This window comes from Haliaeetus leucocephalus, unplaced genomic scaffold, assembly GCF_000737465.1.
Source record: "Haliaeetus leucocephalus isolate CR32 unplaced genomic scaffold, Haliaeetus_leucocephalus-4.0 Scaffold526, whole genome shotgun sequence".
NCBI lineage: Eukaryota > Metazoa > Chordata > Aves > Accipitriformes > Accipitridae > Haliaeetus > Haliaeetus leucocephalus.
The window spans coordinates 178,718-194,306 of NW_010972962.1; the positions used below are offsets into that span (position 1 = coordinate 178,718).

A 15,589-nucleotide genomic window follows, 5' to 3' on the forward strand; every position below is an offset into this window, starting at 1 on the left:
TTGGATTTTCTGCCAATAGAGGAGGATACTGATAATGGATTTTTCCATAGTTTGACCATGCTTTAACAATGTATGCAAGAGAAATATCTGTATCAATTAGCCTTCATTTTCTAGTTCAACTGTTGATTTTTCTGACAATCTTTCACTTTGAAAGTACTTGTTAAAACACAGGAAGGAGCTTTATTGAGTCTGTTTCACCATTCTGATCTATACAGGTATGTTTTCCAGAAGAGTATTTGTTCCCAGCAAACTGCATATGGGGATCAAATATGAATTTAGAAATCGAGGGCTCTGTCCCAATTCTGCAATGCTCAGGCAACATGTTTTCCTGCAAATACAAGCTGCTTTGCCTCAAGTCATTCAAGTCCTGGTGCCTCCTTGGAAGAAGCCTTAAAGAGGAATTTGTTTTGCAATTAGTTAGTCCAAGGCATGAAATACTAGTATCACCAGATCACAAACAGCTTTTCTCTCTTTAAGAGGAGTTAAAGTTCTTATAATCTGATATACTTCCAATTCTCAGAGGACTTGAGGGGGAATGAAAGGTGACAGAGTCAGGCTTATTTCCCTCAAGTAGTTTCCGCATTCAGCCCTATTTACCCTCAGGCTGGTTTAGATTAAGTACAGGGTCATTTTTAATTGCATCTGGATATCTGAAATTAAGTTCTAGTACAGGAAGAATCAGGTATTACCTCTTTTCCAGAGGAGAGAGTTGGAGGAAATTCTTATCTTCCTACCTGTGTCAGATGACAGCATTAGCACAAAATGAATCCAAATCTGTAGTCCCCTGGATGTTGTGATGCATGTGAATGCAAGTTTGACATAAAGAGAATCCTTAATTAAGTGTATGTCCTTAGGGAGTTTCACAACACGAAGTTGCAGGGTTATACTCGGAACTCTGTTGCTTGTGAATGTAGAAATCAATGTACATTATTTTCGGTTTGAGGGGGTTGTGGTTTTTGGGGGGGGTGTGGTGGTTTTGGTGATTTGGGGGGTTTTTTTGTTTGTTTAGTTGGGTGGTTTGGGTTAGGGTTTTATGGTTTTTTTTTTCTTTTTTTTTTCTTTTTGTAACTTCTGTTATTGACATTTCATCCAAGGTTCTTACTTTTCAGCAATTTAGTTCATCTGGTATTTTTGTAAAGGGAAAATTATTCATCTGGTAACTCTGCTTTTTTGGAGATACTGTACCAGAAAGCTTCCTTGCAGCCTAGTCATTCTCTTGGCAAACAAGAATTCTGACAGCAGAATACAGCATTTTCTGGTAAAAGGAAAAAAAAAGACAAAACCAACCCTACATCTATAAACAAGTTGACTTTTGCATATATACAATAGAATTTTGTTCATCTAATCTTTTTAGTTTAATATTTACTATATGTAAACAAATAGAAGAAAACACAGACCATCTATTAATTTGGCTTCTATTAGAAGGTTCCTCTTATAATCTTGATTGGGCACAGTGCTTTCAGTACACTCTCCAACCAGAGTTCAAGTAGGGATTGTTAAGAATTGAGCTAGTGCATAAAAGCAATGTCTGCTGGGGGAAGACATGCCACCTGCAGATGCCAACAGAAGTGGGGAGAGGAATGCTGAAGCTCCTTAAAGTTCCTAGGATGTCTAGTGTTGAAGGCTTGAGAATGGAGAATGAAAATTCTGTGGGATGTTATCTTTAAAGATGCAGAAGGTGGTAAGTGTTTTACGTTTGGATCTGACAATTTAAAAACAACACAACAATTCTGAGAAATTACTAAAACATTTCTGAGGGACTTGTTAGGCCAATTTCCATAGTGAATTTCTTTTAGACATGGTTGTTTGCGTAATTACCTCAAAATATAAATATCTAAGTATAGATTTGCATTTACAGTTGCCTCAACTGAATATGCAATACCTGACAATAGATGAAAGTTCAGATGTGTTTTAATATTTGTAAGAAAAATTCTTTTACAGAAATGGCAGTATAGTCATTCCATAAATGTAATCAAAGCATATGATTTATTTTCAAGACAAGCTATTTCTTCAAAAACTTGCTAATTTTTTTTTCTATTGTTGAGTAGTTATTAAGCCTTTCCTCTCATGTAGCTGAACATGCAAGAAGCTTGTACCAAAGAAATCTGAATATTTTTTCCATAGTAGGTAAATATCAGGACAGTGTTCTTCTTGCATTTAATCACTTACCAAAAATGTTTATAATATCATGTGTTCCTGTGCCAGGGACAGACCATCATCTATCTATGAAGGACAGGAAATGTCATTCCAACTTTACTCCAGTAATTTAGGATTGCACAGTAACCCTATACACTCTGCAACCTGAATTCCTCAGTAGTGATCCTTGATTTATTATTTTTTTTAATACATAGGTACACTAAATTTTACTAATAAGAAGAATAATCCTTTCCTCAATAAGCTGTCCCAAGGAGAGTACAGATCCTCAACTTTAAAAGAAGGGTAAAGTTTTCAAAAGGGATATGAATCTGAGAAATTGTGGTGATATTAATGATATTGGTAATTTACCAGTTACCTTTGTAATATATAATGAAATATTTACTCCGTTTCAGTTTGTTGTACTGCTATGATGTTGCACAGTGCCTAAGGTACCTTAGTGCCTTAATGTTACTAATGCTAAGGACCCTGATGCTGCTGAGGCAGAGTTTTCCAGAGCCTCTCTGGAAGTATTTTCTGTTATAGTTCTCATGCTGTTGTTCTTGGATGATTTTTCTCATGGCCTTGCACCTGCAAACCCCAATAGTGTTGTTACAGAGGATCTTCATGGGAGCAGCTATGATACTGTGAGAATTGCCTCTCCCCACCAGGTCTTTACCTCCCAAAACCTAGTACACAACCAAGTCAATAATAGTAATTTAAATGTTTGATAAGGATTATCCATTAATATATATACACAGATGTTTAGTGACCACTGAGTGTACAACACTTGCACCATGTTAATGTACTCCACACAGCACAAATAGCATCATAAATGGGAACAACCAACAGGGAGTTTGAGCAGTTCCCAATGGAAAGTATGTAGTGGCAGAGGGACAGCGTGGCAAAAATCATTCCCACCATGAGCAACAGCATTGGCGTATTTGTCATTGCCACCAGCTGCACCAGAGAGATACCCTCCCCATTCCCAAAGTACGATGCTTTTGTGGGAGCCCTTAGCTGCTTTTCCAAGTCAGCCATTAAGGAGATTTTCATATTTCATCCCCTTCCCTCATTTCATCTGTTTATCTCCTTATTTTTAGCTAAAGACCTCACTAATAAAACTCACTAGTCCTGAAGATGTTTGAGGGTGAAAAAGGGAAATGCATGACCCATTTTCAAATAGCCATGTTTAATCTGTTCACTAGAGCAAGACCTAGGGGTATTTTGGCACTGAGTAATTTGCCATTTAAAGTTTGATTTGCATGGCTAGAAAACTCAGTTTTGCATGCACTTTGGGATGATTATTGGGTAATGTTTAGTCAAGTTTCTGTAGATTCTGAACAGCTTCACGATACACCATCTACTAGCATGATTTTCTTCAGCATCAGATATGCTTTTCTTTTCTGTTCCTTGGTACAGGTGTCTTAGAGGAAAGTAAAATCAAAGCAGTCTCTCTCTAATTTCTACATTGGACTGTTTCTTTGGTGAAGACTCTAGCATCAGACTGTGGATAGTGTTTTAATTGATCTTCTGCATCTCTCTGTTCACATAGTTATGTTTTTGTCACGTGTACACTGGTCTGTTTCTATATTGTACTGCATAATCTGCTTTTTCATGTTATAAAGCAGATACGTAAGGCTGAACCCCGTTTCTGTGAGGAACGCAGTATCAGTTATTAACAGGCTGAAATTCCTAGTGACTGCCAATAACAGGATAGTCTCTGAGACCATCCCTTCTCCCTTGGAATAGTCTAGGGAATACTAGCAATCTTCTGGAGATGGCACTGGTAAACAGTATTGAGTAAAAGGGAATTTGCCAATCAGTTCTTCTATGAAAACAGTCTTTTAGTTAATGAATGTCTTCCAGAGTTTTTAACCCACGTGAAAGCTGAGGAAGCTACATTGACAGTGCTTAGGTATCTATGGTAAATCCTAAATGCAAAAAACAGTTTATGACATTGAAGACAAAATGATTAGTGTCAATGATATAAATACTTGACCAAAACAAAATATATATAATCTGACTAGAGCTTCTGCAGATGAAGAAATTGCATTTGGATACTTATTTGTTTGAAACCGACACATACATGCTTGTCTTTAGAGACTAATGTAAAACCCATCTGTTTTCTCAGGTAGAGAAAGCATGATGAAAACTGGGATTTGACAAGCTTTCGTGAAGTTTTTATTTGAACTGTATAAGGGGGGATCAAATTAGGTTTTGACTACATAACAATCTAATGTTACACCAGGAAGATCAAGATGCTATGATAGGTCACCTTTTATAGGGATGATTGTGTGCAGTTGATACGGCTGTTTATGTTACTCTACAAGTTTTTGCCCTAAATAGGCTAGAGGGAGCTACTCTATAAGTACAACAAACACTCACCTGTGTGATTCTATGGTTCTTTCAATCTACAAGTGCATCATTTATGATTCCTCATGTAAGGTGACTGGAAAAGCCAAAAGAATGTCTTATGTCAAATAAAAATCCTAGATCAAGTTTAGAGCTTCATTCCTTCCAAAGTATTACAACTAAGTGTAGTGGCATTTGACAGTATTGACATTTTTTATATGACTTCTTTTGGCTAACTCAGCATTCTGAAAAAAATAAACAGTGTTCTCCCTTTGTGATTGAAAGGGTTAAATAGTACCAATTCATTACCACTCACAAAAGGATTTATTTTGTTCTCATAAATCAGTTTTATTCCACATTTTTATTATTCCCTTGGGTCAGCTGCTCCAATTGAAATCAATACAAGTGCAAGTGACACAATCAATCTAGATATTTGATTATGGATTTGAGACTCCCAGTTCTGCTCTGTGTGTTTAGCTAGTCTCCTTCTGATAGTGTCCCTGGAGAATGGAAAATTCTTATTGGCATCCATGAATTATGAGCATAGATTCAGAAACCAGATACTGTGATAATCTCCATTTATGTACTGCTGCAGCTAGAGAAAGAATGTTCTAGCCATGGAAAAACAAACTTGAAGATTTTTAAAGCTAACTGTTTCTGAAATTTGTTTAGTGTGTAAAATCTCTCGTGAAATAAACTTTATAAAGTTTCATCATTTTTCTATAAAACCCCTCAAACAAAATGGATTAAATCAATAATTATACGCTCTATCATCAACTTACCATCACAATTATAGCAAACATTTTTGCTATTTGATGCCTTCTGGTCATTTATAGACAATGTGATGTTATGCCACTTGGGGTACTAAACTGTGCTGGGACACTTTCTGCTGTTCATGTTGGGATAGGAACACCTGGATACTGGAAGCCTGTATGAAATCCACATAGGCTGGTTCTATTCATAGAATGCTTTCCAGAGTTGGGTGGCCTCACCATGTTTTATGATTTCTTTAGGTTATGGACTGAGTTCTTATAGTGTGTCCCTACAACACTTAGTACAGTGTGCAGGGGGGTCCAGGACAGATGCCCCCTTGGTGCTGTTGCAGCAAAGTGAGTTACAATACAGATGAATATATTTACAGCAGAGATTTAACACTATACTGAATGCACTGTTTTAACTGGAAAGTCTAAATTAGACAGTCTCAATTGCAAGACTTATTGGGTATTTCTCTTTATGAAAGAGTAAGGAGAAAACCTAAAGTAGTAAATAAAATGAAAAAAGTTTCTTCTTGACAGTCTCATCTACTATTACAGAGTTTTTAAGTTGAAAGCCTCATGGCACTGAACTGGAAGCTCAGAAGGGTAGATGAGGCCACACACCAGACGTTCTTCTCTGCCTGCCATCATGACAGAGCCTAATCTCGGCTGCAGTCATTAACTATCCATAGGGTCTGTGCTAACTCTCTTGTATGAGCTTCCCCGTCAAGCTGTGGGCTTTATTCATATTTCAGACCATAGAATTAATGAGCATATAAATGCACATTCCTTTGTGTTTGTAACACTGATGATCACTTATTTCTACTGGCAGGAACATGCTTTAATTGTGATGATTACCCCTGCTTTGCCTTAGGGTTCTTGAAGTATTCTGCAAATTTTCATAGAGTCATAGAACAGCTGATGTCAGAGAGCACCTCTAGAGATCATCTAGTCCAACCCCACTTCTTCAAGCAGGGCCAATTGGAGCACATTGCCCAGGACAGTGTCCAATTGGGTTTTGACTATCACCAAGAGACTCCACAACCTCTCTGGGCAACTTGTTCCAGTGTTTGACCAACCTCAAAGTAAAAAAAGCTATTTCTTAGGTTTAAACAGATTTACTTGTATTTTCTGTATGTACCCAATGTTTCTTGTTCTGTTGCTATATGCTGCTGAGAAGTGTCTGGCTTCTTTACACCCTCACATCAGATATTTATACACATTGATATGATTCTCCCCCCTCCAGGCCTTCTCTTCTTGAGGCTAAACAACCTCAGTTCTCTTAAGCTCTCTTTGTGTGACAGATGCTTCAAGCCCTTAATCATCTTTACATGGACTCCACTCCAGTAAGTCCCTATCTGTCTTGTACTGGGGAGCCCAGAACAAGACGAGCACTCGAGATGTGTCTCACCAGGGCTGAATAGAGAGGAAGGATCCCTTCCCTTGACCTCCTGGCAATGCCCCTCCTGATGCAGCCCATGAGGCTGTTGTCCTTCTTTGTTGCAAGGACTTGTTGCTGGCTCAAGTTCAACTTGTTGTCCACCAGGACCTCTGTCTTTTTCAAAGCAGATAAGCAGCTTTTCAGCATCAGCCCCTAGCCTGTACTGGGGTCCAGCTCAGAGTGATGGACAGAATGTTCAGCATATGCATTCTGTACATCTCAAGACAGTCTAAGATGTCTGTACCAAATTTAAGTCTGTGAAAAGTTGCGGAAGGTGCCTTTGCCTGTTTCAAGGTGAGGGACACTGAGCTGTCAGAGAAACAACTTGAGTAATACAGTCAGAAACTATATCTGGGTCTTTGACCTTTCAGATTTCTGGTGTATGTAGCCATAAGGACTTCTATCTTGTTCTTTAAATATTTTATATTTTTCAGTCTTAAAACTAAAGGCTTCTTTACTTAAGAAGGAAAAAGGAAAAAGCTAGGGTTTTTCAATGCAGATAATGTGAACTGTTCATTATTTACAGGAAAATGAATATTTTGAATTCATAGTTTTTCCAGTTTGCTATAGTGCTTTGAAGTTACCCATCTTGCCTCATCCAGCAACACCCCCTAGCCCATGAGAATGATGGTTTCCTGTGATAACAGAGTCTTTAAATTATGGACTCAGTTTGACGGACTGAGACCATGATATGTCCTTAGGAACAATACGTCTGTCAACTCAGGAGCAGAGGAACAAATAGTGGTTCAGGAGCTTGAGGCGCAAAATTGTCAGTGTATTCGTCTGGAAAAAAACCAAAAACAAAACCCCAAACCAAAAAAAAAAACCACCAGAAAACACAAAAAAGCCCCCAACTCTTTGTTGAAAAGAGGGATGTGGCATCAAAGCATAAAAAACATTTCATAAGATCAGGATAACAATTGGGATGACAATTGGAGAACAGTTCAGTATTACAGTTCATAGGAAAAGAGAGTCACCAATAATGATAAGGAAAGATTTTTAGCTGGCTTTGTTGGGATAATCAAACTAATGGAAAGTCACAGTTTTTTATTCTGAATACTGTGCTAGAAAGAGTGGGAAAGGGAGAGAGAGAGAGAAGAAAAATCTTAGCTGGGAGGAAAGGAGTAGCTTGTGTGGAAGTTAATGAGGCTGAAGAATAGGCAAAACTAATGGACAAAAGAATAAGCTTACAGATGAGGGAAGTGTGCATATTCACAGGATTTCCCCCAGAAAGATGTGGTGCCAAAGAGTCAGAAACCAGCACAGGGACAGAAACTGGTGGGCAATGAGGGCAAGGTATGGGGAAGGATGGGTAAAAGGAATGAAAAAGTGAGTTCTTGTTTCATTTTTATTTTGCTATTCTGACATTAACTTTTTCTATGGCCCAAGATAAGATACTTAACCTCTGTATGCACACACACATATAAAGCAGACATAAAAATGTTTGTGCTAGTTAACTAAGTAATCTTTGTATAATTCTTTAGATCCTCATATGAACTGTTCTGTGACCTGGATTTTTGCTACCTTTTTTCTTTGAGCAGTCTTCTACAGTGGTAATAGTTCTGCTTCTATGTGTTTCAATATTGTGGAGCAACATGTTCTCTAATGTAAAAAAGGTTATCAGGACCTGTATGTACATAATGGAAGCAGTATAGATTGGTAATAATAATTCAAAGCATGACACAAAGCCTTAAGCTCACTTGAAAAATACCTTTTGCCATGTAGTAGCACACAATATGTAGTGTACTTTTGTGATTGAAGCCTCATGTTATCTTGAAATAGTGATATTGAAAGAAAATAATAGCTCATTAAACATTTGTGATGATAAGACTTAAGTGTTTCAGGCTGAAGTACCTTTTAGGTGGAAATGTCTCTGAATTTCACAAGCCATGGTCCTATAATAACATTTAAGTTCAAACAAATCAGGATAAGATGAACAGTCAGCTAATTTCTAGGACACTGCAAATAGGAAGAGGTTGAAACCTGTTTTACAAAGGCGGCTCGGTTGTTGAAGTCCCTTAAGAATACAAACAGAAGTATAAGGAAGCTGATTTTTGACCAATATCGTCTGTATTATGACGGCTAGCTCTTGGTGATTAGGGAAAGAAAAGCACATGAGCACCCAGTAGTATTTTTCACTAGCATGGCCTCCTTGCTTTCTGAAGTCAGCAGCATAGTTGTGTCAGTGTGTTTGCAATACTGACACATTAGACTGGTTATGTTTAAACTTATTACTTTAATAATCATAAATGCAGTGGTAGTAATAGAAGTATTTGGTATTTGCCCATGCATATGAAACATGAATTTTTTCTGTTTAATACATAAAAAGGAAACATCTCAATTTATTACATTTTCCCTTAACAACGTTACTTTTGATCCAGATGGAAAGAGTACCTTTAAATGTGGCAAATTCTGGAAAAAAACCCCAGTTTTTAAATGAGATGAATGTGTTTAGTTTGTATTATTTCTTTTTTACATTGCAGTCTTTGTCATGAGAATGCTTTCATGTTGTACCATTTCCTGCGCCCCTTACAACCTTTGTCATATGAATAAGATATCAGAATGCTAATGACTAATATACAGTATTCTGTGTCTGCTGATACTATACTGTACTACCATGACCTTTGCAATATTATGTATTCTGATTGGCTGTCCATTTCACCTCTTCCCCACAAGTTAATAAGGCTGTAAAAAGGAGAGAACTTGAAATGGCCAGCCAGTCAAATTACAGAATATTGAAAAGGTCAGAGCAGTACAGCACACAGAAAAAAATTATGGAATATATGAGGCATTAAAATTCTTGTGACAATGATTATAACAAGAATGGAAAAGGATACCCATTTATGTTATTTCAATCTAGTGAACCCCATAGGATGATGGACCCAGGACAGCAGTAATTTACGCACCACCGACCCACAGGAGCTTTATTCACCTATTTACAGGGGTACTCAGTAACGGGAATGCACATCTGCTTGGGAGCCCCTTCAAAGTGTCCACCCAAAACCAGAGTGAACCTTCAAACACAAATACTCACCAGCTAGAGTGCTATGTGAAGCTTAGCACTTTTAAACATTGATTTTGAATGGAACATGTGTTTGTGTATCTTTTTAATGTAAGCGTGTTTTATTACTTGACTTTGTTTCAAGTATACGTAGTTTTTAAGTACATATATGGATAGTCTTTAGCCCTAATTTCTTCTTTTGGATAATATTTTCCTGAAAAACTGAGATACTTTGATCTGGTATAAACCAGGAATAAACTGGGATCAGTACAGGCTTTTCTCAAATACCAGACTTGGCCAAAGAAGTTCCTCAGAAGTATTGGAGGAAATACGGAGAACCTTATGAGCAAGAAGTCTAGTAAAAGAACAGAACCATCATGATGCAAAAATATGGAAAGATTAAGGAGCATGGGGAAGCCTTTCATGTCTGCAAAGGGTTTGGTCTTTTTTGAGAGGTTATAGGAAGTGGTGGGTCTGAGCCCCATTCCATCTGAATTCATCTTTTGGTACCGGAGCTTGCGTGTCGAAGTGTTGAAGGACGTGGTGAGCCACTTCTAGTTTGTTTTCTGCCTCCTTAGTTAGGTTGTTCATGTTAGCTGTGTCTTGAAGGGATCTTGCTTGTTGGAGTGCTAGTAACTGTTCATGGCAGGAGTTACAAGGCAGAAATGTGCAGGAATGAGGAGGTATTCCAGTAGAAACCACTTGTCTGAAGTAAAACAATGTCTCTTAGGACTTCACCAGTGTCTGAGGCAGCTGCTGTTTAGGTCTACAGCAGACTGGCTGGTAGGCCACAGTAGGACCTGTGAGCTGGTTGGAGAGAAAAACACGCATGAAAAATGGAAAAAGAGAAGCCTCATCCACTTATACTCACAAATAGGGTCCACACTGAAGCAGTCTAGGCAGGAATGGTACAGAGTGATATGACAGGGTTATCACTGTATCGCTTTCTGTCAGGCTGAACCTATGTGTCTGCATTTTCCAGCCCACTGAAAGCAAAGTTTAAGCAGTGAGAAGTGGCAAAACTGCATATTGCAAGTCATCCACAGCAAGACCTGCATTTTAAAAATGTTCTTCTAATATTTTACTTGCTACTAGCAGTAAGTTGCTTGACTGGGAACTGGAACAAAACACCTTTTGTCTGTGTAAAATTCAAGTTAGGAAACTTGCAAGTACTCCTCAGCTTTTTATTAGAAGCAACGAGAAATTTTGAACTGCCATGTTGTCTATCTCATTGTAAATTTGCAAGTTCATTTTTGAGCTGAATAAAATGGTTATGTAATTACATACTTCTCCTAATTATTGAGTAATTATATACTTCTTATAATTGCCGAGTAATCACTCTGCTATAACTAGAATTTAATGTTACAACTAATTGTATAATTACTGTATATTAATGTTGTTATCCAGGCAACTTGGAATAGAGTGTTATCCTTTTAAATCCTTTTCTGTTACTCGAAACTGTATTTTTAAAAATATAGTATAGTTAGCCATTGGAAGAAAGATTAATAGTGGAATAAAAATATCAGCAGAGGAAGTACGTGCTTTCATTCTGGGCTCAGGTGGATGAGAATAAAAATATTAACATGTTAAACCTGTACTGTAGATAGAAAAAGTTTAATTTTCTCATGAATTGGGCACATAAATTGCTGTTAGGGAGCCTACTTTTATGCTTGAGGTTTGCATTTATCCAATGTGCCTTGATCTGTCAACACTGGATTTTTAAACTTTCCTACACATTTTAGGTGAAATATTTTAAAAATGCATCTCTCTTCACAGCCAGATGAGTCCTTAAGTGTTACATGTCACTAGGACCTTAAGAATGTATATGTCACTTGGCCATTTCTAATGGCTTCATTGTTGTTAATAAAACAATAGGTGCATATAACAGTCACGTGTTGTTGGGTGGGCATTGCAAATAAGTTGCAGACTGCCCGGTGGTGCACAGAAAAACTGTGATAGATAATAGGAGAAATGTGCTTTGCTGGATTGTATCTACCCCCAAATCACACAGAGGGACAGTTCCACAAAGGTGCAGAAGGAGGGTTTGGTATACAATTTAAGAGCTGACATCAAGTAATGCAGATGCATTTTTTTAGTGCTGGCCGAGTAGCCTGGGTACATAAGAGTAATCTCAGACAAAATAACTTTGCTTCTGCAGAATTGCTATGTCTGTATATGGAATGTGTAGAATGTGTAAAAAATGGTTGATCTTGCATGATAAGAAGCTTTGTCTCCATTGCTGTTTAGAAAATGGGGTCTCTCGGACTAATGTAAAATTCAGTGAAATCCAAAATAAATCCATCGGGTTTCATGAAATTATTCTGCATTCACACTACTGTGGCCTGTTCAAGCAGTCTGGTGCTATGATATGGTGTTATCCAGGTAGAATTTGAGCAATGAGGAACTAGACTACAAGGCAGATTTATAATAAGAGTTTTATAAAACTGTTCCCCCCCCAAAAAAAAATCAGAAAGTATGTTTGCCATATGTTACCAGCAGAATAAATGAAAACACCCTTTGTGCAGCTCTGTGAACATCAAAATAATGGAATGGCTTAGATGTGTACCGTAAGTGAATCACAGGCTGTTTATAGGAATCCCCAAATTAGAGCAAGGTCCAGATCACTCACTCACGGTAAAATGTAATGAGAGCATGAATGAAATGTACTGTGCGTATGCACGTTAGTGCACATGATAGAAATATGGAATATTTGAAAAACACTTTCAGGTTTAATAATATTTCAGTTTTAACAGTTCATTTGAACCTTGCATAAAAATGAATAAACCCAATGAGTTTCACTTAAAAACTTAATTAAAAGAGAGTTTCTAGGTTTTTTAAATTCTTTCTTATTTAGATTTTGTAGAAGACTTGGATGTGAATATTCAATCTTCTACCTGTGACAATGCCTTAATTAATTTACGGTATTTTTAATAGTTATATTCTGTTTAATCTCATTCTCATACCTGTGTTCTGAGACTTGTGTGATTCTGCTGTTGTTTGTAATGCAGAATTTTCGTCGACTTCAATGTGAGAGCTCTCCATGGAATGATGGATAGTAGTAATAATATTAATCATTTATATAGCACTTTATATGTTCAAAATATTGGATAATCTTTAAATGAGCTCATTTTTGCTCTCAGATACGTGAGTGAAATCTTCATTGAGTCAAAAAAAATTGTTACCTGACATACGATTGTTTTTTTTTTTTTTAATTTTCCAGTCTTAACTCATCAGGTATTTTGAAAAGGTTTATTTTGTTATTTTTGTAGGGTAGATAGAATATTGTCTTATCTTAAGTTTGCGATCTTAAAAGATTTGTAAAGGACATGTAGGTTGCTGTGGTGTCCTCTGATAATTTCAACTGATAAACCGAATACTTCAAATCCTTGTATTATCTTTGAGAGGACTGCAGGCCATGCTGAAAAGCAAGTGTTTCTTACTGCATGTGACTAATTTTTACGTATGCAGTTAGCTTATAAACTAAGTAAGTTTTTTTCTAGAGTTTTTCTAGTGAAGTGTTTTTGTAGTGAATTCAGGAAGTTTTACCAGTTTTTCATAGGCAGAATAATTAACCTTAATGTTTTGAATTTGCAGTTATTACACAACTGTTTTAGAACTTGAGTAATTTCTGAAGACTGGCTTCTGTTTGGAGTATATAACAGTCAGCTTTGCAACTGCATGGTTGGTTCATTTATTTTTCAAGTTTTACAAGTACCACAAACTGTTGGCAAAAGGAGGAGAAAATGGTGAATAATACTTGTTCTTCCAAACAGGCTGGGTTTTGGTGCCAATGGTATCAATGGCAACTTTTCATTTGAGTAGAAATAAGACTTGGTTCATAAAGACAGTGAATCGTAGCAGATGCAAGTCTAACATTTGTGTCCCTCCCCCCCCTTTTTTTTCATAACAGCTAATGCTAATTATTCTATTGTAAATGGTACTCGGATGTTATGCAGCAGCAACGAATCCAATGTATGGGTACCCGTTAAAGGACTGATTCCGTTTTCTAACTACACAGTACAAGTGAATGCTTCCAACAGCCAGGGCAGCTTGATAAGTGATGCTATAACAATAGTCATGCCTCCAGGAGGTAAGTATGAAAAAGTGCTTTTTCTGTGCATGTAACAATTACACAAATACTCTGCTGAGCAAACCGGTATTTATTATTGGAACTGAGGACTGGAAGTTCAGAAGAATATGTTTGCATTAGTAGTTCTTACTAACAAAGTTGTTCTTTTCAGCTTCTAATTTGTCACATTGCTCAATTTAAGAACTAGGGAATGAAAACAGGTAGTTGCATAGATAACATGTAGGTGAGAAATGCATTATATACTTAATTTTTTTTCCTGTGAATGGTGGTATATTCTATCACAGACAGCTAATCTAATCTAAGAATATAGAGAAAGTCGCCTGCATTTTGTAATCTGTTTTAGAATAAAAGTTAAGTGCTGACAAAGCGCACTTACTGGATGGACTTAGATAATTTGTTTCATAATAGTGGTATAAACCATTGGTAATATATTGAGCCAGAATCCACAAACTGGTGTAGCTGTTGGCAAGTCAATTGCCATGTGCTGATTTACAGTGAATGAAGCTCTAAGCCACTTTGGATTTTATCTTCACAAAAAATTGAAGTAAGAGAACTGAGCAAATAATCCCTAAACACTCTGCATGTTTTTGGTTGTTTTGGTTTGTTTGGTTTTTTGGTTTTTTTTTAAATGAAAGCTTAAGTTTACAGCTGATATATATGTGTTCCTTTTGCATTCTATTTTCATGGACATTCTAGTGAATTAGCTTTTGTTGAACAAATGCCAGTGGAAACAATGAATTTAAAGAAATTTTGAATTCCAAAGTGAGAGCCCAACAAAACTTGATCTTGAGAGGTGTCTAGGTGTAGCTGATGAGCAGGAATAGTGTAGAGTGACGCACATATAATTTGAAAGTAAAAAAATAAAAAATAAAAAAATAAAAAAAAAAAACCAAACAAAAAATCCCATAAACCTTACAGCTCAAAAATACAATTACACTTGGAACAGTTTGCTGTTGGTTGGTTGCTGTTGGCAGATGGATTGGTTTTGGGGCCAAACCAACAGAAAGGCTTGTGAGAAGTGAATACATAAAAGGCAGAGTTTGTACAACAGACTACTGAGCAAGAAGGAAAAGGTAAATTCCTAGCACATTTTATACTCTTCCAATCTGATTGCCAAATTATACCTAATATTAACAAATATACATTGTCATATAATAATAAAACTGCGTCTGAGTTTTACTGCTCACTTAAGACTGACATTTCTAATCCCAGTGTCACACTTCAATTTTGCATGTAGAAATTACAAAATTCGGTAGTGAAAATTTTACTATTAAGAAGAATTTTACTATTAAATAAGAAGGTAAAGGATCTTTAAAGATAGGCAAGGATGTGCACAAGTTTATGACAGCCATTAAGATACACTTTCTTTCATCATTAGATTGTTGTTGATTACAATTAGAAAACTTATAGCTTTGAAATTATCTTTTTTATGACCTTGTGGTAGTTTAAAAGCAATACCTCATTGATTAAATAGGTTTTAGTTCATGCTTCCTTTTAGTTAATGATCTGAAAACATATTATCCTGATTTACACATAAAATCATGCTGAAAAGCATGTGGCATTCACTAGGATATGTGTGTTTAAGTAGAATTAAATTAGCAGTGAGAGTTATTAAAGAAATCTTCCATACTATTGTCCAGTGGACTGTGATCTGTAGTGAAATGAATAATAAATGAAGCACTGCATATGAGAGAAGTACTCTCACACACACTATATCCTCACTATATGTGTACACACATAGAGACACACAAGTGTATATCTAGGACAATGTATGTTTACTTTACTATGATGTTTATTATAATTACTCTCTGAAT

General features: G+C 36.6%; 1 protein-coding gene across 1 annotated transcript in view; it reads left to right on the forward strand.

The window, feature by feature from the left end:
- Positions 1 to 15,589, forward strand: part of LOC104837413 (usherin-like) — a gene marked incomplete at its 5' end in the record, with an annotated part of 349,356 nt that overhangs the window by 176,730 nt on the left and 157,037 nt on the right. Inside the window, one exon of the mRNA XM_010576524.1 lies at positions 13,596 to 13,775. Coding sequence (XP_010574826.1) covers positions 13,596 to 13,775 — 180 coding nt within the window. The remainder of the gene's footprint in view (positions 1 to 13,595; positions 13,776 to 15,589) is intronic.